The sequence below is a fragment of the Telopea speciosissima genome, chromosome 1 (assembly GCF_018873765.1).
Source record: "Telopea speciosissima isolate NSW1024214 ecotype Mountain lineage chromosome 1, Tspe_v1, whole genome shotgun sequence".
In the NCBI taxonomy this organism is placed as follows: domain Eukaryota; kingdom Viridiplantae; phylum Streptophyta; class Magnoliopsida; order Proteales; family Proteaceae; genus Telopea; species Telopea speciosissima.
Genome location: NC_057916.1, coordinates 4108780 through 4136159, shown reverse-complemented (window position 1 = coordinate 4136159; position 27380 = coordinate 4108780). Strand labels below are relative to the sequence as shown.

At 38.9% G+C, this 27380-nt stretch overlaps 4 protein-coding genes across 6 annotated transcripts in view; all 4 read left to right on the top strand.

The window, feature by feature from the left end:
• Positions 1–6937, top strand: part of LOC122649042 (ferrochelatase-2, chloroplastic) — a 38863-nt gene extending 31926 nt beyond the window's left edge. Inside the window, exons 11-12 of the mRNA XM_043842393.1 lie at positions 6192–6197; positions 6924–6937. The gene's annotated coding sequence lies outside the window, so the exon portion shown is untranslated. The remainder of the gene's footprint in view (positions 1–6191; positions 6198–6923) is intronic.
• LOC122649041 (chloride channel protein CLC-c-like) lies at positions 569–10183 on the top strand. Its single transcript, XM_043842390.1, has 7 exons — positions 569–847; positions 1283–1483; positions 3253–3430; positions 5579–5841; positions 8169–8438; positions 8690–9818; positions 10000–10183. The coding sequence occupies exons 1-7, from the start codon at positions 651–653 to the stop codon at positions 10099–10101; spliced, it is 2340 nt and encodes a 779-aa protein (XP_043698325.1). The 5' UTR covers positions 569–650; the 3' UTR covers positions 10102–10183.
• A 2871-nt stretch (positions 10184–13054) lies between these two features.
• On the top strand, positions 13055–19470 carry LOC122639042 (uridine 5'-monophosphate synthase-like). 3 transcript variants are annotated; one of them, XM_043831889.1, is made up of 7 exons: positions 13055–13892; positions 14199–14282; positions 15444–15526; positions 15626–15713; positions 15835–16089; positions 18951–19088; positions 19253–19470. In XM_043831889.1, the coding sequence occupies exons 1-6, from the start codon at positions 13116–13118 to the stop codon at positions 19077–19079; spliced, it is 1416 nt and encodes a 471-aa protein (XP_043687824.1). In that variant the 5' UTR covers positions 13055–13115; the 3' UTR covers positions 19080–19088; positions 19253–19470. The 3 variants fall into 3 exon arrangements, with proteins under 3 accessions (XP_043687824.1, XP_043687830.1, XP_043687818.1); XM_043831895.1 differs by having other exon boundaries at positions 14199–14279; positions 15441–15526; positions 18951–19470; XM_043831883.1 differs by having other exon boundaries at positions 18951–19470.
• Positions 19471–23345: 3875 nt separating this feature from the next.
• LOC122645259 (pentatricopeptide repeat-containing protein At5g66520-like) lies at positions 23346–27256 on the top strand. The gene is made up of 2 exons (XM_043838587.1): positions 23346–23541; positions 25308–27256. Exons 1-2 carry the CDS (start codon positions 23346–23348, stop codon positions 27254–27256), a joined length of 2145 nt encoding a protein of 714 aa, XP_043694522.1.
• The last annotated feature ends 124 nt before the right edge of the window (positions 27257–27380 follow it).

The following is a 27380-nucleotide window of genomic DNA, read 5'->3' as shown; positions in this document are numbered from 1 at the left end:
GTTTCATACCAGATGCTTCACCACCTAACGAGTGTGACCCCGCCGACTGGAGGGCTTTATATTCATTAATATTCGCTGTTTTGTTTTTTTGTTTTTTTTTTTTTGGTGATTCATTAATATTCGCTGTTCCTGTCGCACTCGCAAATTCCTCGGAAGGGGAAGCCTATGGACAACAACTGAGCCCCGGGACTGCCAAGTGCCAAGTTCCAAATCCAACAATGAAAGATTCCTTTTTTCTTGTTTGCCAATTCGGATTCTGGAGTCTACTATCCTGCTTTAGTTATGAGTTTGGAATCTATAAATAATTATGGATGTCCATCATGGTAAATGATTAGCTCGACAACGGTAACTTTTATGATTCCTTCTCACCTGTCACTGTCTGCGAACGTCAAAAAGATAAAAACCAAATTGGAACCTGTGATGTCAACGTTGCTTCGATTGGAAGCCATTGAAAAGTATTCTCTGTATCGACTAAGAAGTCACAACTCAAAACTCAAAACTCAAAACTCAAAACTCAAGATCTTCTTTGTTTTTTTGTATATATTTTCTGCAGGCAGAAGAGAAGAAGTAGGAGAAAGAGTTGGTGTAGCTGAGAAAGAAATTGAAGAACTTGGAAAAGATTGTAAAGGTGCAGAGATAAAGGTGCAGAGATGGATCGAGGAGACTTGAATGACATTGAAAGCGAAGGACTGCCTATTGATAGAAGGGATCTGGAGAGGAACTGTTCGGACATATCGGAAAAAGATACTATGATCAGGGAACCACTCCTTAAGAGGAGGATGAACACCACCTCGCAGATTGCCATTATTGGTTCTAATGTCTGCCCAATTGAAAGCCTTGATTACGAGTAAGCTTCTTAAACTGGCCATATTCATAATTGCATATATCTGTGCTATGCCTCGAACTCCTTAGGGTGATATGTCCAGATGTTAGATTAATGCTGCGATAATTGTTTGATGTGTTTGAAGAACAATGGCTTGTAAAGCAAGTGAAAAAGCCCCAATTATAGTGGTTATACAGTTGAGATGGACCATCAAATTTTACATATGGTCTATCTAGGGGTTCACCATTTATCCAACACCACAATGATTGAATGATTATTTGGTATCCAAATTCTACATATGGTATATTTAGGGTTTCACCATTTATCCAATGTCACAATGATTGAATGATTATTTGCTATTTTCCCATTGTTCCCATCTATCCTTTCTAAATTTGAAGCACATTAAAATATTATAATAAGAAGTTTTCCTCACCTTTTTTCTTTGCTTTCTATTTTCAGGATTGTTGAAAATGAATTATTCAAACAGGATTGGAGGTCAAGGAAAAAAGTTCAGATATTTCAATACATTGTCCTCAAGTGGACTCTTGCACTTCTTATAGGGCTAGGTACAGGGCTTGTTGGCTTCTTTAACAACCTTGCAGTCGAGAACATAGCAGGTTTCAAGTTGCTGCTCACTAACAATCTCTTACTCGATAAGAAGTAAGCCTGACTTCCTCTCAATATGCTACAACATTGTTTCATTGAATACATGATGCTATGAACTGTAGTGATGTGTTAACCTTTGGCCATTTAATCTGCACTGTTTGCTGGAACTATGGAAATATATATTGAGAGTTCTCAGAAATTTTCAAATAATGAGAGTATTAGTGCTTGGGTTGGGTATGATGATCTGATAGAATACATTTGGTTACATAAATATGTGAGTAGGGGAAATCTATTGTTGCACATTCTACGAGATCCTGTTTATTAGCTTCCATCTACAGGATCTACATCCTCCTATGAGAAAACAGAAAAAATATCAAACCATTTTTTGGTGAGATTATAACCTTTGGCCATTTAATCTGCACTGTTTGCTGGAACTATGGAAATATATATTGAGAGTTCTCAGAAATTTTCAAATAATGAGAGTATTAGTGCTTGGGTTGGGTATGATGATCTGATAGAATACATTTGGTCACATAAATATGTGAGTAGGGGAAATCCATTATCTTATAAAAGAGCGACATAATAATAATTTTAGTAGTTTGGAAAAAAGTTGGGTATACAAAAGGTAACAAAGTAGCTGTTTAATATGCCTGTCTAAAGAGGGTTGTGATTCAATGAGGTTGCCCTCTTAGTGAGGCAAATTTGAAACTGTTGGATTTATGGAGGAGATTGATACCAATATATGATTCAGAAGCAATTGTGTAAAAGAAATAATGTGCCCTTCTCTTGATTTTGAACTTCAATGGAGAAGCATTGAGTAGTCATAATTGTTCCTTTACAGTTAAACCCTAATTTAAGACCCGATGGACAAAATCAGCTTGATCCAATGGTTCTAACCATTAAGTATATAAATTGTTGTTATTCAAGACCTCCATCAATGTGTCTTTTGGACTTCCGAAAAAAATCCAATTGATGGAATTGTTAATTGGGCCATTTTAGATCCAGGAACATGTCACAGTAAGTCCAGAAAGTGAATGCTTAGATGGCTTGGGGTATATAATTTGTATTGTAATAGTTAGTACAACTAAAATTAGAACAGAGAGATTTAATAAAAAAAAAACAAAAATGAAAGAAAAAGCAGAACAGCAATAAGGGATTGCAAAAACTGATTCCATATTTCTTTTTATGCCGAAGAATGACTATGGCTAGTATTTCACCAATTCATCAGATTTTGTGAACTGTGCAAAAAGTTCTGTTAGGGTGGTGACCAATTTAGATTTTGCTTATATGATGATATTAAATATTGTAGGTGGATACTGGATTAGAAAACTATTGGTATTAATTAACATAAGGATACACAGATAGAAACTCTGAAGGCATTGATAGAGGGCACGGATAAAATTATTTTATCATAATCTCTCTCCACTTTAACTCACTCACTGTTTTGCCATCATGCCATATCAGTTCACTCAGTCAATTAATGCACAGAACTAAACATCCAGTTCTCCTTATTAATTTTAAGATATCAAACTATCTGATTTTCTGAAAGCACTTTTTGCCCTAAACTTCTTCAGAAAAATACATGACTATTGAGTTCACATGTAACTACAATCTCAAATATGTTGTAGATGCATGATGCCAACCAAAAAAAATCATTGTTTTTTTTTTTTGTTGTCAAAGTATGTATTGATACACTGTGAACAGGTACTTATTCCATCAAAAATCATTTTAACATTACATATCAATATATGTTATGCTATAGAAGTGTAATTTCAGTTCTTCTGATTCCCCTAATTGCAGCTATGATTATGGTTCCAGTGCAGGTATGTCAAGGCATTTTTAGCATTTGCTGGTTCCAATGTGGTTTTGGCAGCTTTTGCTGCAGCCCTTTGTGCATACATAGCCCCCGCAGCAGCTGGGTCTGGCATACCTGAAGTGAAAGCCTATCTTAATGGTGTTGATGCTTATTCCATTTTGGCTCCAGGTACTCTCTTTGTAAAGGTGAGTTCCAATAAATGGGCCTCTTGTATTGTGAGGTTTATGCTGATAACCTTTTAACAAATGAAAGTACATAAGAAATATTTTTGAGTTGGACGGCTCTTTCTATTTCTTTCTTTTGATGCTTTATTTCATGTTGGTTTATATTTCTTTGTATACATTTCATTTATTTAAATTCCTCTAAATTGTTGATCCTTGGCTTTAGTCACACTATATTGTTCAGGATTCATTATGTCAATTTTTTTTATTTTTTTTTTATTTTTTATTTTTGAAATGATTCCTCGAATCTCTATAGTGTGCAACTCTACAGAATATATTGGGCATAGTCATAGAGCTTAAAATTTTCACATTTGGTATGGGGTACGGTTAGGCAGCAGCAGTTGACAAAAGTTTGACCATTGATCAGTTGGCACATAGAAATTGAAATTTTCAAGCATTTGTGTGATGTGTGGGGAGTCCAAGGAATCAAATAGACACCTTGTTCGGTGCAAGTGTACTGCTGGCATTTGGAGAAAGCTTTTTCCCTGTTGTAATGGCAATGGACTCTTCTCCTGTCTAATGATCTGGGTGCTTCAAGATGGAAAGATGAGAATATAGATGATGTTATGGCGCTCTCAGGCTAGTTTGTAAGATTTTCCCATTTGCAGTATCCTGGTGCATTTGGTTGGCCAGGAACTTATAGATTTTCAAAGAAAAGGATCATAGCCAGTCTACCTAGGATCAGGTTGGTGTATTAACAAATTCAAAAAGAGGATAAAAAAACCTTCAAACTCCAAAATGCATCACTAAACGAAAGCTCCAAAGCTCAGTCAACATATAGTCATATAGGCCTGAAAAGTCATTGATTTTTGCCTCTACAATGGAGCTTAGAGTTTTAAACAATGTTTAGTATAACTTAAAACACCTTAAATAATCAGAGGGACCTAACATAGAAACCTATAAACTAAGTTTAAAAAAAAATGAGGACGACAACCAAGAATAGTGCATGTAGCTCTAAGAATGGAGCCAAACAAATTAGGGACAGCCCCCTCACCAGTGCTCTGTTTCCTGGTAAATTTTCAGGTATTAATTCTGGGAGTTGATTGAAAAGAAAATTTATGATTCAATAATTCTGGGAGTTGATTGAAGTAGGTGGTAGTTTATGCATTTTTAAGTTTACCAAACATTGAAGCATTTGATTACCTCCTCGACTGGAATCGTTTCATTTTAATTTCATGATCATTTGAGCACCTATATGCTAATGCTGTACCTTGAGATTGATGCTTGTTCAATTATTAAAGGTATGCTAGTAAAATAGAAATGATGTCAACTCAACTCAGCCTTGTCCCAACTCTGAAAAATCAGAAATGAGGTCATTTGGGCTTAAATGCAATGAGTCCATTTTGTATTTTTAACTTGCATTCTGTTGACTCAAAATCGGTGCATTTTGGTGAAATATCAAATATGATAGATAAACTATGGAAAATCTTGATGTCTCCACCCATGATGACATGTACATTGTAACCATGGATCTCATTCTGCCATTTGGATGGGTGATGTGGCAAATCTGACCATTGGATATCTAGGAAATGGTTTGGATTACCACACATCAAATTGTAGCCTCAAATTCAATTATTTTCCCTTCTATATAATGCCATACCCTCCCATTTATGCCCATGCACCCTCTTTATACTCCTCAATTTTAAATGGTTTTTTCTGCAATGTGGATTGTGGACAACTCCAATTGGGGCTGAAACTTATATCAATAGGGGGGGGGACGCTATGGAGTTTTCTTGTGCATAAAATTTCAGCTCCATCTGAGTTGCCACATGGTAGAAATGATACATGGTTACAAAAATCAAATGTCACCAACATGTTGATAACAAGTTAACCCATAAACTAAAGGACGCGGTTTTTATTCCATATGGCAACCAGATGTGCTCAAATTCCTGATGGTTGATACCTGGAAAATGAGTTCCCAAAAAAAGTACCTGAAAGATGACCAGCAAAAAAAAAAAAATGTCTCAATTCCCATGCAGCATGCTTACTATCCCATATTGCAGTGGGGCGTGTATATATCTTTTGCCATTGATTGATGACTAAACTTATGTTCTGATAGATTCCCCAGTTTTAATTTCCCTGTACAACTTACTGGCCATTGCTTATCTGCAGATTTTTGGTTCCATTTTTGGAGTCTCTGCTGGATTTGTTTTGGGTAAGGAGGGACCTATGGTACATACAGGAGCTTGCATAGCCTCTTTACTTGGCCAAGGTGGGTCTCGCAAGTATCACTTGACTTGGAAAGGACTCCGGTACTTTAAAAATGACCGGGACCGGAGGGACTTGATCACTTGTGGTGCTGCTGCTGGAGTTGCTGCCGCTTTCCGTGCTCCAGTTGGTGGAGTTCTATTTGCCCTTGAAGAAGCAGCTTCATGGTAAGCTCCTCACTCTATCTTCTTAGTATTTACTTTCATCCTCCTCCCTTCCTTCCCCACTTTTTGGTTGTGTGAAGGCTTGTAATTTTTTAGCCAAACTGCCTCCTGCCACCTTGTCAGTGTTCAGTGCATGTCATGCTAGTCCATCACATTGCACTTCACCAAGACATCAGTGTCGCAACCAAATGCACTCTACAAAATCGACCCCCTTCCCACTGAGTAGAGAACACATAAAAACGAAAAAAAACCATGAAGACAAGACAGGGATGGGAAAAATGAAATGAGGGAGAGGATTGCCCTTATCACCAGAATCTTATCCTTACGTTCTCTCCCATGATCCTTCACTGCTGGTCTGCCTTTCGTAATAGGTATACGCCAAGTCGATTGCTTTGGTAATAGTGAGATTCAACTCCTGTATGTTAGGGAGAAGTCTTTCAGGCCAAGGTGTACCTGATGTATATGTCAGTCATAATTCATGTATCTTCTGAAATCTTAGCAGAAAATTAGATGCTCCAACATGCAGATGTAGAACAATTAGAATCCAATTTTCTATCTGATTTTTGGAAGATTTGGTTAGAAATAAAGAATCTTAGCACTGACATCAAATTTTTTTTGAATGTTCTCATTTTATTGTAGAAACTATTGCTTCTTCTTATATGATGCCCACAGTAAATCATAGCCATGAAAAAAGGAAAAAAGGAAAAAAAAGGGGGGAGGGAATAGCAAACCAAGGCTATGTGTGGTATGCATTCCCATTCTCAAAACCCAGAATACATTCTTAGTTAAGAATGGGAACACCATTTGGATACATATTTAGTTAAATTGCATACTTAATTTTAAAATGGTCCAGCATTTCATCAAACATCCCATATGCAAATATATATATATATATATTTTATTTATTTATTTATTTATTTATCCTCCGCAACACTAGACGGCACATTGTAAAAGCTCTTATGGGAAAGAAGAGGGCTGCTGGATATGTAACTGGTAAGAGTGGTGGTTTGAGAGAAATTGAAGAGCGAGGGAAATAAGAGATGGTGGGGAATCATAGTGAAAAGCTGGCAGTAGGAAAGCAAGACAACTGCTTGCTTAGCAGCTTTCATGGCGGCCAAGTGAGCGAGCTGGGAAGGATCAGAGATCAAGCTAATGGAGTCATAGTGGAAGATCTTGGCCTGCTCTCTCTCTCTCTCTATATATATATATATATATAGATCTATCTATCCATTTATCTATATATATATATATAATATATATATAGTTTGTGTATGTGCATGCCTGAGGTTCTCCATTTTTGAGAGAGAGAGAGAGATGACGTTTTTTTGCATTCCCTTGGTGGTTTGGAAAGTCCAGGGAGATTGCACCGCAGCCTGTCAAGTTGAGAACTACGCAATATTCCGATAGTTATTAGGGATTACTCCCTGCTCGTGTTTGAGTTGAGAGAACGAGCTGATTTTAGAACACAGAATGGGGGTTTTGTTGCATTCGAGGACGAGGCTTATTCTTGAATCCATTCTAGGAATTTAGAACGGGGATGCATATCAAACAGAATTTCCATCACCCCAGAATGCATTCTTGACTCAGCGTTCTAAGAACGCATACCAGACACAGCCCAAGTGATTTTTCCCATCCTCATAGGACATTAGGAAATTGTACCCCCTCCAACCACAGTACACATGAGCAGTAAACCTTTGCAAAATAAAAGGCTGTTTCCATTCTTTGTGGAGGGAAGAACCTGCATACATCTTCTTGAACCAGTTGGAAAAAAGGAACAGTTGAAAGAGTGGAGTGGAAAACAGGGATAAGATACAATGTCCTGTGATCTTTCCAATTGAAAATGAATGTAAAAGGAAGATGATTTTGCTGTAGGCTATCTGAATTGGATTCTTTTAAGCTGATTCACATGTAGAGTCTTGCTGATTGCTGAAAGAATCTTACAAGAGCTAGTCCATTTTTTATGAGTATAATGCCCACTAGACTCATCTCCCGACCACTAGGCAAATAAATACCAAGCCCCCTCCCCCCCCAACAAAAGCAGGACAGATCCTTCTCCCAGTGCTGTTTCCTCAATCCTGGTCATCTAATGTTTCTGTTGAACAGAAATGTTCTGCCTTCCATTGTAACCAATTGTCTTGCAAAACCACTCTCAAAGTAGGCTATATAGTTAGCATGACCACAATACATGATGCTTTTTTAGGCTGCAACTTTTGACTCTCTTGCCCAAATTGTTGTTCACCTAAATCTATTTATATTGTTGTGTCAAACAGGTTAATAAGATTTTGAGCCTTGAACTGATTCCTTTGTCTTTCTCCTCATATGTTCTTCAGGTGGAGGAGTGCTCTTCTTTGGAGAACATTTTTCACTACAGCTGTAGTGGCTGTAGTGTTGAGAGGTTTTATAGATTTTTGCCAGAGTGGAAATTGTGGCCTCTTTGGGCAAGGAGGACTGATCATGTTTGATGTCAGTTCAGCGAATGCCGCATATAGCAGCCCAGACCTATTAGCAGTAATAGTTCTTGGAATTATTGGGGGGATTTTTGGAAGCCTCTACAACTATCTCGTGGACAAGGTCTTGCGTACTTACAGCATCATCAATGAGTAAGTCTACATTACTTACTTGTGATCAAATTGTGAACTTCCACATAAATGGTTGTTTGAGTCCCAGCTCTGGACGCTGGAGATTCCAGTTTTAGACCTTAATTGTGATGCACCACAAAAAGTTTTGTATACATCAAACAGTTAAAACATTATTGCCAGTATGTGGCATTGGAGTGGCTTAGACCATTTTGTTCTTACCTTCTGTTATTATTTTGCTTGGTTCTTATGCTAATGATGGTGAGTGATTGCAGGAAAGGTGCGCTATTTAAAGTGATCCTTGTCATTGCCATCTCCCTCCTGACCTCATGCTGTTCATTCGGCCTTCCATGGTTGGCAAAGTGCACACCCTGCCCTGTTGACTTGCACGAGCCATGCCCCACCATAGGTCGATCGGGCAACTTCAAGAACTTCCAGTGCCCGTCAGGCCATTACAATGACCTTGCCTCCCTCTTCCTCAACACCAATGATGATGCTATCCGTAACCTATTTAGCTCTGGCACTAAGAATGAATTTCACATGTCCACCCTAATAATCTTCTTTGCTGCTGTTTATTGCCTCGGCATTATCACTTATGGCATTGCTGTTCCCTCTGGACTCTTCATCCCAGTCATCCTCGCTGGAGCCACCTACGGACGCTTGGTTGGAAACCTTCTTGGGTCCCTTTCTGACCTCGATGCTGGTCTATTTGCTCTCCTTGGAGCTGCCTCTTTCCTTGGTGGCACCATGAGGATGACAGTGTCTCTTTGTGTCATATTGCTTGAGCTCACCAATGATCTCCTAATGCTTCCCTTGATGATGCTAGTTCTACTTATCTCAAAAACTGTAGCAGATTGCTTCAACAAAGGTGTGTATGACCAAATAGTGAAAATGAAGGGTTTTCCTTTCCTGGAAGCCCATGCAGAACCTTATATGAGGCATTTAGTCGCGGGGGATGTTGTGTCAGGTCCATTAATCACTTTCGCTGGTGTGGAGAAGGTGGGCAATATTATACATGCTTTGAAAATGACAGGACACAATGGTTTCCCAGTGATTGATGAGCCACCCTTCTCAGATGCACCAGAATTGGTTGGCCTTGTGCTGAGGTCCCATCTGCTTGTGTTACTCAAGGGGAAAATGTTCTCGCGAGAGAGGGTGTTGACTGGGGATGAGATATCACGGAGGTTTGATGCATTTGATTTTGCCAAAGCAGGATCTGGTAAGGGGGTAAAGCTAGCGGACCTGGACCTTCAGGAGGAGGATATGGAGATGTACATTGATCTACATCCAATCACTAATACATCTCCATACACAGTTGTGGAGACAATGTCTCTAGCCAAAGCTAAGCTGCTCTTTAGGCAGCTTGGCTTAAGGCATATGTGTGTGGTACCAAAAACCACAGATGTAAGCTCTCTCTCTCTCTCTCACACACACACACTCACACAGACAAATGTGAGGTGAACAGGGAGTTGTCTCACTTGTTTTGGTTTTAATACTATACTATGACCTAGAAGATGCATAAATTTTCTATGCTACTATTTGTGAGCTGCTAGCAAATTGACTTGTTTAATCTCTCGACTTGCAGAGACCACCGATCGTTGGAATCTTGACGCGGCATGACTTTATGCCAGAGCATGTATTAGATCTCTTCCCTCACTTCAAACCCACAAGAAGGGGAAGGAAGTAACTTGGAGGTTTTATGGCTATGATGTTAGTTTGACTCAATAATTTTTTCGATATTCGGTGTTATTAGTGATACATTCTTTTGTCTCTGGGAGGTCCTGGTTTTCAGAGTTGAGAAGAATTTCAATGAAGTTGGGTCAATGAGTGATGTTTAGAAACATATCTGTTTGAAGCTCATTTTGCCCATATGTAAATAGGCTCTCCCTCCCCTACCCTCCCCCCCCCCCCCCTTTTTCTGTTTCTCTATTTTTTGGGTGGAGGGGGATGTTGGTAGTGAATCTTAGATATATACCAAATTCTGTCGTGACTCTTGAAATGTTATTACCATTTTGTTTTGTTTTCAAATTCAAGCAAATTGGGAAGTGGAATCTGAAAGTTTGAACTTTCTTTTTTCAATCTGTAAAATTCAAACAATTTGTGTAACTATGTCTTTGAATTGTTGAGATGTTAGAACCAGAACATGAGGTTATATCGTATGCTCTGTTTTTTCCACCCAGATTAGTATTGGTGAAGAATGAGGGTGGGCCTTGGTGCAATGGTAAGGTTGCACCATTGTGACCAAGTGGTCATGGGTTTGAATGTGGAAATAGCCTTTCTGCAAAAGCAGGGGTAAGGCTACGTACATTATGACCCTCCCTAGACCCCACAGTGGCGAAAGCCTCCTGCATTGGGCACACCTTTTTTTTATGAGTATTGATAAAGGATACTGTGAACCCAAATAAGAATTTTTTTAAAATTTTTTTTGGTAAGAACCCAAATAAGAATGGAACAATCTGAAAACACAATTAAGATGGTATAATACTATAACCATTAACTAACTTAGCTTGTTATACTGTGTGATTTTTTTTTATTTTTTTTTTTTTTTTGGTGTTTTCATTTTTGGGCTTTAAGTATGTGTAAATGTCTTGATGCAATCTGAAAATCCAAATTATGGATCTCAGACGCAAACAGGTCCATTGATCAGATCTGTGATTAGATCTAGGATAAAGGAAGCAACTGTGTTATTAAGGAAAGAAATCAATCTGATGGAGGGTGAGGAAAAGGACAAAGAGATAAGATTGATCTTTTTTTGGATGAAGGATAGAGAATAAGTGTGGGAAAAGAGAGGAGAAGAGAAAAGAAGAGAAGTGAAGAGAAGAAATCATGTTAAATTCTTTAAAAAAAGGTTTATATTCTTTAATCAAATTATCTTTAATTGATGGAGATGTATTACATATATAAAGATTTTCTAAAATTCTTAAATTGACTCATAGAAGGATTGTAATTAATCTAGCACATTTAATAAAATTATCTCAAAACAGAACTCCATCTAACTATATAGTTTCCCAAAACCCAAATACTTAACTATTAATTAAGCGTACTAACTCTATTCCCACTTTATGAACTTATATATTAGGCTCATTACAATAAACCTATAATATAACTTACGGAAAATTATCCTCTCAGGTTCCCTAGTGCTTCTAATAAGAGGGGGAGGTGGATCCCACCCGGGCAGTGTGTTCGGGCAGGGGGTAAGGTGGTCATTTCTGCCTATGAGAGGAATCGAACGAACTGTACCAGGCAAAGAACCTGAGAGGATAAAGATTCCTTATGAGCTTCCCAAACTTAGTTATAGCCCTCCATACGAGATTAATGTCTAATGCAATTGCATTAGGCTCCCTTTGACCAAATTAGTAAGTGTAAGAATTTTGTCTTTGGTATGTATTCTCAGAATTGAATCTAGGTCTAGAAGGTATTCTGAAACCCAATTTATTTTTATTTGCTTGCTTCACAACGTGTTCTAGACCTGAATCTATTCCAAGAATGCATACCAAACACAGCCTAAATAACTTGATCCTAAAATCCACTTTCATGGTTATTAGATAGCCCACTTAGCTACACAGCATGAACCAGTTAAAAGAAGAAAGAGCAAAATTCGGGAGGGACAAACATTAACAAGCTCAATGAAAGATTAACGCTAGAAACCTATTGTTCTGTAGCTTTACAGCATTATTATGATAAGCAAGCAAGCCTCCTGGTTCCCAAAGGATCTAACCCATCCAAGGCCCATATCACGTCCGTCAGAAGAAATGGTTTAACCTCTTGAGGGGACGAAATTTTGTTCCTGCTACTAGGCTGGCAGCCAAGGAAATGGGATCTTAAAGGGTATTTTAGAAAATACTAAAACCTAGGAGAAAAGGGGAGGTAAATTATTCCATTTCCTTGGCTGGCAGCTTGTAGCAACAATTTTTTTTTGCTCTTGAGGGAGACTAGGGATTCATCGAGCTTTATTCCCTACGGTTCCCTATCCGATACAGTTCTTGCAATTCCTGTCATAGGGAGGGAATGACCACCTTAACCCTTGCCCGAACACACTGCCCGGGTGGAATCCATACCCTCTTATTTGAGGCACTAGGAAATTGTACCGGGGCAGAGAATCGCAAGAGATAATTTTTCAGGGACTCACAATAAAAAATCCTCTGTCGTACTGTAGGTGTGTGGTGCACATCCTACGGGGCAACAGAGATAAAGTGTGCTAGTGTGGCACACATTGCCTCTGCTGTGCCGCAGAGGATCTGGACTCCGGAATCCCACAGGAGGAAGGTACTTGTACAAGGACACGATCTGTGCTCCATTCCTATTTCTAGGGTTCAAATCGATTGCAAGCCGAGTCTGACCGATCCCATGTCCGATTCCCTATACTTAATCATGATTCTAATCACCACCAGACACCAGATCTACACAGAAATTTGCACGGAAGCAGTAGGCGATCCCGTTAGGTTTGAAGCATCTAATCAGAACCCGAACCATTTACTGAATATCGCTCCGAAAACAAACACGGAAATTGCACAAATTGGCGGATCCGGGTCGCGTCCGGATAAACAAAGGTAGTTAACTTCGTTAAACGACGGTTTGGCACCGCAAATGGAACAAGTTACGAGCAGACGATCCATTCTCGTCAGGAGGGAGGGGAAGAGCTTCGCCTTCTGAGTTCTCAGCAGTGAAGGAGGAGTTGAGGAGAGAGAGTGTGAGCTATCAATGGAGTCTCTGATTCTGAAACTCCATGGCATCGAAGCAGTGAAGTTCCACAACTTTAAGCTCAAATCAGGGATATCTTCTCCAATGTACATAGACCTTCGCCTTATTGTCTCCTACCCATCTCTCCTCCGCCAAATTTCTCAACTCCTCGTCTCCTCCATCCCTTCCACCACTACCTTCGACCTCATCTGCGGAGCCCCTTACACCGCTCTCCCCATCGCAACCTGCATCTCCATCTCCAACGACATCCCAATGCTGATGCGACGCAAAGAGATCAAAGACTACGGGACTGGGAAAGCAATCGAAGGCGTTTTCGAGGAAAACCAGACTTGTCTCATCGTTGATGATCTTGTCACCAGTGGAGCATCAGTGCTTGAGACGGCTTTTCCTCTCAGGGTTCTGGGGTTAAAGGTCACGGATGCTGTTGTACTCATCGATCGAGAGCAAGGGGGGAGAGAGAACCTGGCTGACAATGGGATTCAATTGCATTCCATGATTAAGATTACTGAATTGATTGATATTCTGAGAAGGAATGGCAGGGTTTCTGAGGAGACGGAGAGGATGGTTAAATTGTTCTTAGAACAGAATCGAAGGGTCTCTCTGCCGCTGCCGGACGTGGCGCCGGAGAATTTTAGGTTTACGTATTCGGAAAGAGCAAAATTGGCGAAGAATCCCATGGGGAAGAAGCTTTTTGAGGTGATGGATGCGAAGGAGAGCAATTTGTGCTTGGCTGCTGATGTTTCAACTGCTGCAGAGTTGCTCGCCCTTGCCGACAAGGTTTTGCTACTCTTTTAATAATCTTCACTGGAAATTCTTCTTTTGGTTATAGTGCGCAAGATTGTTCCTAAAATGAAAAGGGCTTTGTGTTTACCAAAAATGGAAATATCTGGCTAACAGAACCTAAAACTAGAGTCATGGTTTACTTTATTCTTTACGGTGAATTGGTGATTACCTTACTTCCTATTTTATGTATTTATTTGTTTTTTGTAGGACGAAGTTTCATTCACTTGGGCTTGTCAATCATAACATTTTTAACATTAGAAGAACTTTTAGTCTTTAATGCTGTGCTGAATATGTTGGCAGGTTGGACCAGAGATCTGCTTGTTGAAAACCCATGTGGATATATTGCCTGATTTTACTCCAGATTTTGGTTCTCAGCTTCGTTTTGTATGTATCAAAGCTTGAATATTTTACTTCTGCATGTTTCTTTACATACAACTCAGACCAATGGATATCAACTTTAGTGGCTTAGCATTTATGTGACACCCATAAATCTTGTTTAATAATACTTTGTGCATAGGAAGGGAAATTATTACAGTGCATGTTGGGAACACATACATATATAGTTCTTCAAAGTTCAAAGATATTAATAGAGCAGTGACAAGAGGGTGGTAAAAACTCAGTTTTCAGTGCCTACAAAAATATGACCAGGCTTGGAACCCTGAGATGAGAATGGATCTTGAACAATTATTTCTTTTACTTCATATATGCATTACGCCACATAGCACACACATCTATGGTGTTGAGGGTGGCTTATAGTTCCCCAGTAAAGTCATCTCTCTTTCATGCTCGCTTAGCTGCTGGCAACGGCTTTAAACTGCCTCACTGGACCAACTATTTGATTTTTACTATTTTTCACAATGGTGTTGTGACCATGGACACAGTCTACTAGCCGTTAGCAGGTGGTGTGCAAGCAAGCCCTACCGGGTAGGACACTTTTCGCTGCGTTGTTGGCCAACTAGTGTAGAAAGAGCATTTAAACTATTGATGTCACTCAACAGTTGGGAGACTTTTCCAGTGGTTGGCCAGACCGGAAGAGTTAGTGCCCAATGTCTTGAAGAAAGGCCAAAAAGTGATCCACACCATGTAGTTCGTATTTCATCTTAGATGTTTGATGGGTCTAACCTTGGCTGCTTGGCCATAAGATTTCACGGTCCACGAAAAGTGATTTATATGGACTTTACTGAACTTGAAGATATCAAATTGTTTTTACTTGGTTCCAGTGAGACTTGGACCCTTGATCTTTAGGTTATGGTTATATGACACACTCAACAACTGTGGCAAGGCTTAAGTTGTAACACCTGCAATAGTGTGTTATTGTAGTGTTCTCATTGAATGAACTTAAATTGGGAGCGACAAATGCAAGACCTAACCACCATGACTTTGGGGTTCAACCACCAGGCCTACATGATCCATACTTGGGGAAAAAAATGCTCATTTTTTCTGTTGGATGCACTTGCCGGTTCCATATTTGGTGGATTTGGTGCCTTAAGTGTTGATAATTAAATTGTTGCTAACTAATAGCTGATTGGCTTGTTTCTTTTGAAGCTTGCAGAAAAGCACAATTTCTTAATCTTTGAAGATCGTAAGTTTGCCGATATTGGAAACACTGTGTCTATGCAATACGAAGGGTAACATTCCCTCCTCCCCCAACCTCCAAAAGGAAAATAATCTTATTGCTTACTTCCTCTCTGTGTCTTGATTGTTATCTCTGGCTCTGTTGTCGACAGAGGTGTTTATCATATACTAGATTGGGCGGATATAGTTAATGCTCATATAATATCCGGTCCTGGAATTGTTGATGGTCTGAAACGGAAGGTGTGCGTTTCATAAATGTTTGCAGTACTATGTTCAGTCAGTAGTGGCATTGTAATTTCTATTTGGCATTAGAAAGTTTATCTGTTGCAGGGTGCTGAATAAAATTCTGAACTACATCTAGGGTTTGCCTCGTGGTAGAGGCATACTACTGCTTGCAGAAATGAGCTCATCTGGCACTCTTGCCAAGGGAAACTACACCACTGCAGCGGTGAAAATTGCCAACGATCACTCAGATTTTGTAATTGGCTTCATCTCTGTCAATCCAGCATCATGGCAAGGAGAACCAGTTAATCCATCATTTATCCATTTGACCCCGGGTGTTCAAATGGTTACTGGAGGTGATGCACTGGGCCAGCAGTACAATACTCCTTATTCTGTAAGTTCTGTTCAGTGTTTGCACTTTTTGCTGAAATTGTTGTTCTTTATTTTAGATCCTGCTAGCTTCATGCATTGATGACATTAATTTGTCGGATAACATAAATAGTTGAACTAAAGACTTTTTCTCCCCTTTCTTCTTGTTTTTTTTTTTGGGGGGGGGGGTGTGGAGGGTGGGGGAGAGGTTAGCTAAGCTGGGTTTAGCAGGAGCCCTATCCAATTGCAAGATAACTTTTAATGGAGAATAGTTACAATTCCTTGTGCCATCATTACAAGCAATAGATTTTCATCATGTTAAAATCAATTTCAACCAATTACCTAGGGAATGGGGTACTTGGTAGTGTAGGTGACACCTGGTGCCCAGGCATTGCACAAGTACCTTACTAGACCAATCTTTGGTCCATCGTTCCTAGGCCCTTTCCTAACAACTCCGGATGGTATTGTTGATATAACAAGATTTATGTATAATGAACAAAAACTAGTGAAAGATCATATAACTTATATTAGAGGTTTTTTTTGGACATTGCACATTAAAAATGATATATCTTTAATTACTAATGCAATAGAACCAAAGAGAGAAAATAATGAATAAGTATGTACATATATTTTATTGACTAAATGGTCAGCTAGCTAAAATGGCTGCCTTGAGTTCCTATGACGACCATCTGTAGCCTCCCCCCCCCCCCCCTCTTCCCATGGATGACCTGGCATCGCCTTGACAACATTTTGGTAGCCTTTAGTCTTCAATGTCTATCCATAATGTTTGTTACTGCAGATATTTTCTGGCCTCAATAGCCAGGATGAGATATTAGTGCTGATGGTATGTTGGTGTGTTCAGTAATAGTCAACGAAGAAGGGGAGGTAGGAAAAGGAGTAGAAACTTATAGTGCAAAATGGGAAGTATCTTGAATAAAAGTGGACCTTCTGATGGCTGTAACTATGAGCGCACCTGTTAATGAGGTTTCAAAGGTGTCATTTTCTTCTCCCATCCCCTGACTCATCTGCAGTATCATCATCTTGATACAAGTATTGGAATCTCAAATGGATAATTGGATATCCAAAAGATATAACCACAATGGTGCTGGGTGGTTTAGAGCAAGTCAAATTTTTGGTGAATGGTAATGAGAAGATATTTTCTGACTATGACAGCGACAGTTTGAGACTGGTCAATCAAATTGGTCAATGTATAGTGGGAGATCGGTATGCGTACAGTTAATTTTCTCAGGTCCCTGAGCTTTGTTGCTTGTAATTATCACCCTTGGTGAAGGCTAGGCCTCCTGATTAACCACTCCATCACAAAGATAGAACATAAATATCACTATACACTTGAGACTTACATGCCGTACAGATAATATTGCAAGAGAACAAGGTGCAGGTTTTTGGTTCTTTCTCTAACAATTTGATACACTGCATTTTTTGCAATTTCTCATTTGTTGAGTATAATACACATTGATATGTCTTTTAGGGGTTATTTGGGACATTTCAAACTCTCTAGTCCTTAATTGCCACTAATTATTTGATGCCTTCACCGAAGGTGATCTGTTGTGTGAATCATGGCAATGTTATGGTTATTAGTGTTAATAGGGAAATGTCTAGGGACCCCAGGGTCAGCCATCTAGAGGACCCCTGGGACTAGATTATACTCCATGTAATCAAAAGTTCCTAGAAAAAGGGCAAAGAAATAGGGGGATACCATATGGTGCATTTTTTTTCTTTTTTTTTTTTTGGGGGGGGGGGGGGGGTGTGGTAAGCTGACCCTAGGGTCTTGCCCTTAGTTATTTCAAGCACTTCCAATCTGAAGTGTAAAGGAGGGACCTAGTAGTGGGCGTTCTTTCCCCTTCCCTCTTCAAATATTGTTTCCTAATTTCTCTTTCTATTTTAATGTAGAATGCTAAATTATTTCTGGGAAGTTATTGGCAGGTAGATAGATCTTACAACTATCTAAAATCAATTACTAGTAAGACTGCAACCTATTTTGTAGAGGACATATGTAATCATAAAGCATATGAAATTTGTAGTAGAACAAAATCTATTTGCATTTGAAATTTTTTGTTATCCATAAAACCAATATATTTATGTAGGTGTAATATAACACTGATCTTTTGGGTCTAGTTTTGATCTTTAACAGTAAAATAAATGGATAGCTATTATTTAAGGTTTTAGTTTTTATTTCTCTCTTTTGCCCCTACACACTGTTTTATATGGATGAAGTCATCAGTGAAAGCAGAGGAGAAGTATAAAGAACAGGAAGATCAATCATCATTTGCAATTTGTCCTTGCCTTGTTCTAAGTATCATGAAATATCAATAGCTCCTTTTACTTCTTTGCGGCGACGATTTTTCCAAAAGATTAGAGCATGTGAAAAGTATAGCTGTGGTTTTGTTTTTTTCCCCACAGAAATTTTGTTTTTGTGATATCTGTTTGTCTTAACAGGCAAAGCAGAGCCATTGAACATAATAATAATATCTTCTGTTAAAAGTTTTGTCAACAGAATTGGGTCGTCTGTTGACAAAATACTATGTCATGATTTGATTTTCAACCTGTTCATTTTATTTGTTCTTATTTCCAATTGATCTCTAGTACTTTGCTAGACCACGTAATAATTTCATTTTGTTAATGCTAATTTTTGCGAACAACAGCAACAACGATGCTAATTTCTTCTTCTACAAAAATCCTCTCATTCATGTATTATTTATTTGAAAATATGTCTCTCTCCATTCATTTTGGCTCCTTGCGTTAATACACTTGAAAGGAAATTAGATGGTTCCACCAAAAAAATGGCTATGCACAAAAGCTTTTTTCCCCCTTTTATTTTCTACAAATTTTTTACTTTTGGATTCTCACTAGGCAGTGGCATTTCAGGTCATCTATGATAGAGGAAGTGACATCATAATTGTTGGCCGTGGAATTATTAAGGCAGCTAACCCAGCCGAGGCTGCTAGAGAATACCGTCTTCAAGGATGGAATGCATACAAAGCAAGATGCATATAAGAATCTCTAAACAGTTACGGGTAATTTCTTGACAGCATGTGTTCCCAGAGCTGGCATATGATAAAGGCTTAATCTTTCTGGGATGTTTTCTTTGTTTTTTTTCCCTTTTACAATTGATAGGAGTCCTAGTATATTCAGAACGCTTTACTTTTTGGTAGTTTTACATTTGTCTTGGTTGGATATGGTGGGTTACATAGGTATGATGTGGAAGGGCTCAATTTGAATATGGTGGATTATTGGATGGGAAACTATTGTATAGATAAGATGGATTACTGGATAAGAAAACAGTTTATACTTTAAATAAAATCTCATTTGGGCAGAGTAGGATACTTCCTCCCTAGTGGGTCAAAGTTAGTTTGTGTTTATGCTGTGGATTTGTTGGGTAGTGTCAGTTGCTATCGGTACGATACAAATATCACATCAAGGAAACTAACAAAATCTAACATGGAACTGATGTGAGAAGGTGGACAGACTTGAAGCTAGATCTGCTACTTCAAGCATCAATGCTGCAGTAGAGGCATAATACAATCATTGAAAGTCTTGAGAACCAGTAAGATCAATTGGTGACCTTGAACGCGAGCTAGATCAGTGAAAGGAGAATGGAGAAATAGCTACTACCAGCAGCAATTGCAGGTACCAGAAGGGGGATTGAATCACAGGTCATGAACAGTAGGGTGGAGAGCTAGACAAACATATGCATCTGGGTTCCCAAAGTTTGATGCATCTAATCTGAATTGTTAGATCCATAGTGCCTCTTTTTAACTTCTCAGATCCTATTTCCTTCACTCGTTAATTGAATTCCAGGGAACCATCGAGGATGCAAACGTTATCCTAAACTCAGTCCATGAAGAAATGCTATATGATGGATAGAATAAAGTTGTACAAATTTTTATTCCTATTTTTTATTTCAATTTTTTTATTACTTCCTCTTGGGCCTATGATCTAATTTTCGACTTTACCTCGTAAAATCCCACCCCAGCAGTCTTTTTCAATTTTTTCTGTAGATTAAACTAGAAAGCAGAGAATGGTTTTTAGCATTTTATGCATTGTACTGGTAAGAAAACGAATGAAATGTTCTGCCAGAATCTGTAAATTCAATACCATGCCACTCCATGAGGTTGGGACTTTGAGTCAGCACAGACGTAATCTTGACCATCATTCCCAGGGCAAGGAATTTATCCAGTTGCCTGGACTCTTCTTTGGATGAGCATAAGGTTTGGATAAAATTAGGGATGTAAATGGATAACCGAAAATCTGAATCTGATTCGCATCCGTATCTGTTTAGGGACATCAATATTCGTTTAGAGATACAGGAAAAAAATCCGAATGCTTAATAATAAAAAAATTAATTAAGTTCGAAAATATGAGGAAAAAAGAACCATGATCTAAGAAATATGGATTGAGAGTGAATTGTAACCACTAGGGGGAGGAAGGTTCGGGTTACACAAGGTAGAGAAATAAATGGATGGTCGAAATCCGAATTCGATCCGCATCCGAATCTATCCGAATCCGTTTAGAAGTATTCGTATTCGGCCAGAGAATATCCGGATCAGATCACATCCGAGCCAAATCCAATCTGTTTACGGGTGCCCAGCCCATTATGTCAGTGTGATGCTAAGGGCACAGCCCATTTCTTGTCATCTCCATAAAACCAACCCTTGTTTGGAAAGGAAAATGATATTCTGAACTCACAGTGGCATGCATTTTTCATAAACTTGAAATAAAGTAACTTCTCACCTCTCTTGGAATTTATGGATTGCACTTTATTCAGCTTTTTTTATTTATTTATTTTTTTTATTTTTTATATGCCTAAATCCCTGTGAGTGGTTCAAAGCTAGAAAAACCCTTTTGGAAACAAGGCAACTTTAAGGCCATGATCAGATCATTGGATCTTCAACCAAAATGGCTGATCAGAAGATGGTTTTGAAGAAAATTTCCAGGTCCAACCATCGGGCCGGCCAGAAAACGAGATCATCGACTGTAGACCTTCATGGTAGGGATCCAATTCTCTTTTAAACACAATGGTTTGCCGAAAACCAAAATCAAGACAAAGTGAAAACTGAACTCTTAGAACTCGTGTTTTAGCCTTTTAGAGTTTAGTATAATTTAGGTTCAGTTTATACAGGTCATACTTCATTCGATTGGTTCGATTCAAACTGGCGGGTTTAACTTAAAATCTATACCAAATCGAATCAAATGAAATTTTAATTTTCAAAACCAAAGTGGAACCAAATTATTGTGTTTTAAATTGACACACTAATTCAGTTTGTAATCTTCAACAAATGGAAATCAACTCACAGAATTTATTTTTATTTTTTTTTAAAGTGAACATTAACTGTTGTACCATATATGGAGAAAAATATGTTCTATCCAGGGTATATTATCATTATTACCAGTACAAGGTAGTGCATGTATAGATAAGGTTTGAAATTAGGAAAAAAGATCTAATACATTGCTAAGATTCTTGAAGAAAGATCATGGGATTTGCTGTTGGATTGAAATAACTTATTCCAATTCAACTGTGATCAGCATTAGCTCCATGTGAGATGACTATCATTAGAACATCTCTCACTAGTCATAACCGCTTATTATTATATTATAAAGGGAAACTAGTTAAAATCCGGGAGAGGGTTCCCTATACTACCCGAGTGTAGTTTCGGACGAACAAGGGAACCCCTTTTCGAATCTGACAAAAGGAGGAGGGGCATTTATGACATATCACCCCTCAAATGTACAGTGATATGTGATGGGGTGTGCAATTTCATTTTTGAGCTGACGTTGTACAAAACTTTTTCCCTTAAAATCCAGTTGGATTTGTAATGGGTATGGGTTGTAAGGTTACTGATATAAATCAAGACAATTCTGTAGAAATTTCCCAATTAACTTGGCTTGAGGTCTCTCCTTCTCAGAATCAAAGCTTCCAAGTCGATTGGTTTTCATGGAGTGGTTTGATTTTGGTAAAATTCTTCTATCCCCTTAGATATATTTTGATGTCAATTGCTTCTGGTTCTTGTGTATAAGTTTTTTTTTTCCTAATGGGTAGTGAGAGTAACATAGTACTTTAGGGTTTCTGAAAGGCAGTGTGTCCCTTGCGTCACCATGGGCGCTAATGGGAGCGTGCACGGAAGCATCAATAGGGAAGAAAATTTTTCCTTTCATGGGGGTGGGGATCATTTCGTGCTCCTCTGGGTCTAGGCACAGGGGCCATGTTGCCTTTCAGAGTCCTTTTTCTCATAGATAAATAAATAAAAGGAGGGGAATCACTGTCTGGCTGCGTGGCCACTACGGCAGTGTGGGGGCCAATGGGAGCATGCACATGGGCATCCAACTAAGGAGTGGGGTGGTGATTCCACGATGCCCTGTATCTAAACGTAGGGTGGCGCTGCCAGGCAACATCCTTTTTCCCGGCCCCTTGCTCAGGGTCTAGTTCATTCTTCTCAACTAGGTTAAAAAGATCAAGGAGATTTGGTGTTGCAACAAGGATATCCCTACCATGATCCTAGCTCCAACTACTATATCGCGGCCTTGGCATCTAACTCCTCTTTTGCTGAATGTGTCTCAATCATCTTCTGCCATTTCTATCACCACTACCAAGAATGGCCATATTTTGGATTTATCTAACATATTAACTAGACACGTAGTTGATAACCAATAGACCTTTGTTTTATATGATAACATTGTACAGACTCTCTTATCTTTCGTTTAACATATCTTCTATTCTCATAAAAAATAAAAAAAGAGAAAAATAACTGTGTCAGGGAGTGTGGCCTACACTAGCACTCCCATGAGTCTATCTCTCTCCTCTCCATATGTAAAGAAATCGCAGCCCCCTTGTTTTAAGGAAGAGAGAGATAGACACATGGGAGCTATAGCTGATGATATGTTGTAGCAAACAAAAAATGGTAATTCTACTCAAAGTAATTTATATGCTTAAGAGGAAACTTTTATTTTTATTTATGGAAAAAAGAAAGCTGCCTTGTCTCCCATGTTATTTAGTCAGTAAAGGGTTTTTACTGTAACACTTATTTCAACCCTTCTCTATGTTATGATCAAATTTTATGTACAGATGATGAAGCATTTTGGCCTGAAGAGGAACTCAGCAATTATTCCAATGGCAACTTGGAGATTAGCTCTTCAGAAGTGCAAAATGAAAACAAGAATCCCAGCTATCGATAGTTTCCTACTCAAGAACAGAAACAAATTTTGCACAATACTTATGGTATACATAAGTATCCAACAACTCAACAGGTAATTAAACTTGTGGACATGCTCAACATCTATGAAAGGCAAACCAATATCATTAAAGTTAGAGATTGGTTTAAGAATCAGAGGAAAAGGGAGAGGGAGAGGCAGAGGCAGAGGCAGAAGAAGGATGAAAGGCGTGGGAGCATTGGTTCTAGTTCTTCTAGAATGATCAATGACAACTCAAAGGATAAGAACAATCCTGATGAAAAGATCAATGGTAGCTCCAAGTAGGAGACTCAGAAAGAACAGTTTTAATCTCATAATAATTGTTGGGTGACTAAATCTCTCTGTTTTTTTTTTTAATGGTGACTGAGAAAGAAAAGTTGCAGGTGGTTAAGAAACCCATCTTTTAAACCTTGAGACAGTTTTAGTCTTTCTGTAATGGTTGGGTGACTAGATCTCTGTTTTAATTTTTATATAGTTTTGGATCTTTGAGCATTTCATATGAGCTAATTTCTTATTGTTATTGGGCCTTGTTATGTGTGATTGGTAAACAAAGGTGATTATTGTTGGGGGTACAATGTCTTGTATTCTTCCGTTGCTTGTATTAGACTATTAGTGGGTTGATTCTGAAGAGATGTTATTAGGAGGCTGAGGGCCCAAAGAGTCCAAGGCCTCGAGGGTCATTCGGTAAATTATTTGTATAGGGTTTCGTTATAAATTTGTAGCAAGGATTCTTTCTCTATAATCAATATGAGAAAGGTATGAGGGTGAGCGGCTTTAACCCTATTCTCCATAGATAGTGAAGTGGATCTCATTTCATCATGGACATAGGCAATCTTATTGAACACATAAATCCTTGTGTTTTATTATGTGATTGTTTATTTACGATTTTCATTTTTTAGTGCATTGTTCTAGGTACTTTTTTTTCTACAGAATATATTCCAATCACCAATATAGGAGTAAATCAAATGTCTCATGAATGAAGAATTTGTGAACCATTTCTTCATTCACAGTAAGTTCTCCTAATAGGTTTGAACTAATTTTCTTGGCCTCTTCAAATCATTTGGCACCATATAGGTATCCTTCAGGCTTCTGTTCCTATTCTCTTGGTATCCAAGACAACTTCTTGTGTAGGTAACATTGTTTTGGAGAACATTTTAAGAATAAATCTAGAGATTTACCTTAATCATACGAGAGTCGTGATACTATGTGTGAAGTTTTTCTCTTTGTTTTTTCAAGGTTTCTTGTTCATCATGAAACTTATGATTTCAAACAAATTTTAAAAATAAAACAATTAGAATGACCCACCTTATGAGAGGATCTTTATCACCTCCAGTTTGCTGACCGGCCAGTTCCCCAGTTCCTCTAACAAAGGGGGGCTGAAATGACCTCTCTACCCATGCCCAAACACCCTGCCCGGGTGGGGTCCACCATCCCCCTATTAGAGGAACTGGGGAACTGGGCCGGTCAGCAAACTGGAGGTGATAATTTTCCCCTTATGAGATATCTAATGGGACCTAAATTTTGAGGATAGATAAATGTCAAAGCCTCGTGTTCACATGTAAAATTTCAGTCTAAATAGAATTTGTCATGTGATAAAATAAAGTTTTGAGACTTAAGATTATAGAAGTATGTACAATACAAAATATTTGACTGTAAGGTGGGCGATCACTGTTAGGTTGCATGGTCTGCACCATACAGGGGGCCAATGAGAGCACACACATGGGCATCAATAGTGATGGGATTTTTGCATTCACGGGGAAAGCCGTCATTTCGCTATTGCCGATACCGATACCGATACCGTGAACTAAATCCTTGATTACCGTGAAATGTTTCCATCATAACTTATAAATTGCTTAACTAAGCGTGGGTGCACGATACAAATTCTGTCACTGCCGATGGCAGACGCCTTAATCCTTCCCTTGGATGCCAAATGCAGTTTCTTCAACTAAGTAAATAACCAGACCCTTCTTTCGTGGTGGGTGGAAAACCCCACACAGATGCAAATAATCTTTGGATTCAGAACTTATGTTCTTGCAGGAACTTTTAGACCTTTGAACGTTCCAGCTTTTCTCTTCTGTTCATCTACTAGCATTGATACCTTCTCCAAACAATCCAATCCAATTCCCTTTCTATACCCAAATCGATCAACGCTCTCTCAACTACTTAAGCAGTGCCCAACGCTTAATCAACTCAACCAAACACACGCCCAAGTCATTACACAGGCCTTTTCTCAAGACTCTTCTCTAATTGCCGCTCTTATCCGTTCTTATATCTCCACAGAAAATTTATATTACGCACATTTCTTATTCGATCATTATCCATGTCCTTCACCACCCATTCTTCTATGCAATCTAATGATCCGAGCCTACTCCAAAATACCCAGTTCTCGAGAATCGCTTCATCTCTTCCATCGGATGCTCGTGCTGAACGCACCCAAGGCTGCTGTCCCCGACAACTATACCTTCACCTTTGTGATCACGTCTTGTTCGCATCAAAACTTGACAGTTTATGGAGAAAACATTCATGGGCAGGTGATAAAAAGTGGGTTTGAATCTGATATCTTTGTGGGTAATTCGTTGGTAAACATGTATTCGGTGTTTGTAAAAATGGATGAATCTCAGAAGTTGTTCGATGAAATGCTTCACAGAGATGTGTTCACTTGGACTAGCCTTTTGGGTGGGTATATAAAGCTTGGAGAGATGGGTACCGCTGGTGAATTGTTTAGCAAGATGCCTGAACGAAATGATGTTTCTTGGGCCGTTATGATTGCCGGGTATGTCAGTGGTGGGAGGTATACTGCTGCACTTAGTTGTTTCCATGACATGTTGTGTGATGATAAGGTGAAGCCCAACGAGACAGTTCTCGTCTGCGTTTTATCGGCTTGTGCTCATATTGGAGCCTTAGATCAAGGGAAGTGGATTCATGCTTACATAGACAGGACTCGGTTCCGGAAGAGTTCGAACATTTCAACAGCTCTCATTGATATGTATGCAAAATGTGGGAGAATAAGCTGTGCTACTCAAGTTTTTAATGCAGCGTCTGATAGAAATGTGCTCACTTGGACAAGTATGATCACAGGGTTATCGATACATGGGCTTGGCAAGGATGCCCTCAAGGTTTTCTCTCAAATGGTAGATGAAGGCCTTAAACCCAACAATGTCACACTTGTGGGGGTTTTAAATGGCTGTAGCCATTCAGGACTAGTGGATGAGGCCTTGTTGACCTTCCAAAACTTGGAAAACTTGTGGGGAATTTCACCGACGATTGAACATTATGGCTGTTTAATTGACCTTCTTGGCCGAGCAGGGCGCTTGGAGCAGGCATTTGAAATCGCCAAGCATATGCCCATGAAGCCTGATGTTGTTTTATGGAGGGCTTTATTAAGTGCTTGTAGAGTCCATGGTGATGTTGGTCTTGGGGAACAGATAACGGATCACATTGCCCAACTGGACCATATTAGTAATAATGGAGGTCATGTCCTGCTTTCAAATTTGTATGCTTCTCTTGGTCAATGGGAAAGTGTTGCTGGAGTGAGGAAGCTGATGAGTGAAAGAGGGAAGAAGGAAACTAGCCCTGGTTTTAGTTGGATTGAGGTTAATGGTATTGTTCATGAATTTCGCATCGATGATCAGCTACATCCTCAAATTGTGGAGATACATAGTAAATTGAGAGAAATGTTGAGAAGGGCAGCCATAGAAGGAGGCTATGTTGCTAATGTAAAGAAAGTTTCGTTTGATTTGTTAGAGGAAGATAAAGAACAGGCAGTGTCTTGGCATAGTGAGAAGCTGGCCATTGCTTTTGGTCTGATGAGGACTGAAGCAGGGAGTCCTCCCATCAGGATAGTGAAGAACCTGAGGACATGTGAAGATTGTCATTCAGCCATTAAAGTCATTTCCAGAGTTTATGGTAGAGAAATTATAGTAAGAGATCGATCCCGCTTCCATACTTTTAAAGAAGGAAGCTGTTCATGTAAGGATTATTGGTAGGAAATGAATCACATTTGTGCCCAAATGGAAAAAGAAAGTGTTTCATACTTTGAAGTTTGAAGGAAGGAAGCTGTTGATGTAAGGATTTTTTTTCTAAAATTTTAGGGGTACATGCTTAGTTAGT

Bases quoted from the DNA above. Each gene is read 5' to 3' on its own strand.
- LOC122639042 (XM_043831895.1), top strand. From the start codon at position 13,116: ATGGAGTCTCTGATTCTGAAACTCCATGGCATCGAAGCAGTGAAGTTC. The intron at 13,893-14,198 runs GTTTTGCTACTC...ATATGTTGGCAG, and splicing joins TGCTCGCCCTTGCCGACAAG to GTTGGACCAGAGATCTGCTT. The intron at 15,714-15,834 runs GTGTGCGTTTCA...AACTACATCTAG, and splicing joins TTGATGGTCTGAAACGGAAG to GGTTTGCCTCGTGGTAGAGG.
- LOC122645259 (XM_043838587.1), top strand. From the start codon at position 23,346: ATGCTCAACATCTATGAAAGGCAAACCAATATCATTAAAGTTAGAGAT. The intron at 23,542-25,307 runs GTAGCTCCAAGT...ATGTTCTTGCAG, and splicing joins TCCTGATGAAAAGATCAATG to GAACTTTTAGACCTTTGAAC.
- LOC122649041 (XM_043842390.1), top strand. From the start codon at position 651: ATGGATCGAGGAGACTTGAATGACATTGAAAGCGAAGGACTGCCTATT. The intron at 8,439-8,689 runs GTAAGTCTACAT...GAGTGATTGCAG, and splicing joins ACTTACAGCATCATCAATGA to GAAAGGTGCGCTATTTAAAG. The intron at 9,819-9,999 runs GTAAGCTCTCTC...CTCGACTTGCAG, and splicing joins TGGTACCAAAAACCACAGAT to AGACCACCGATCGTTGGAAT.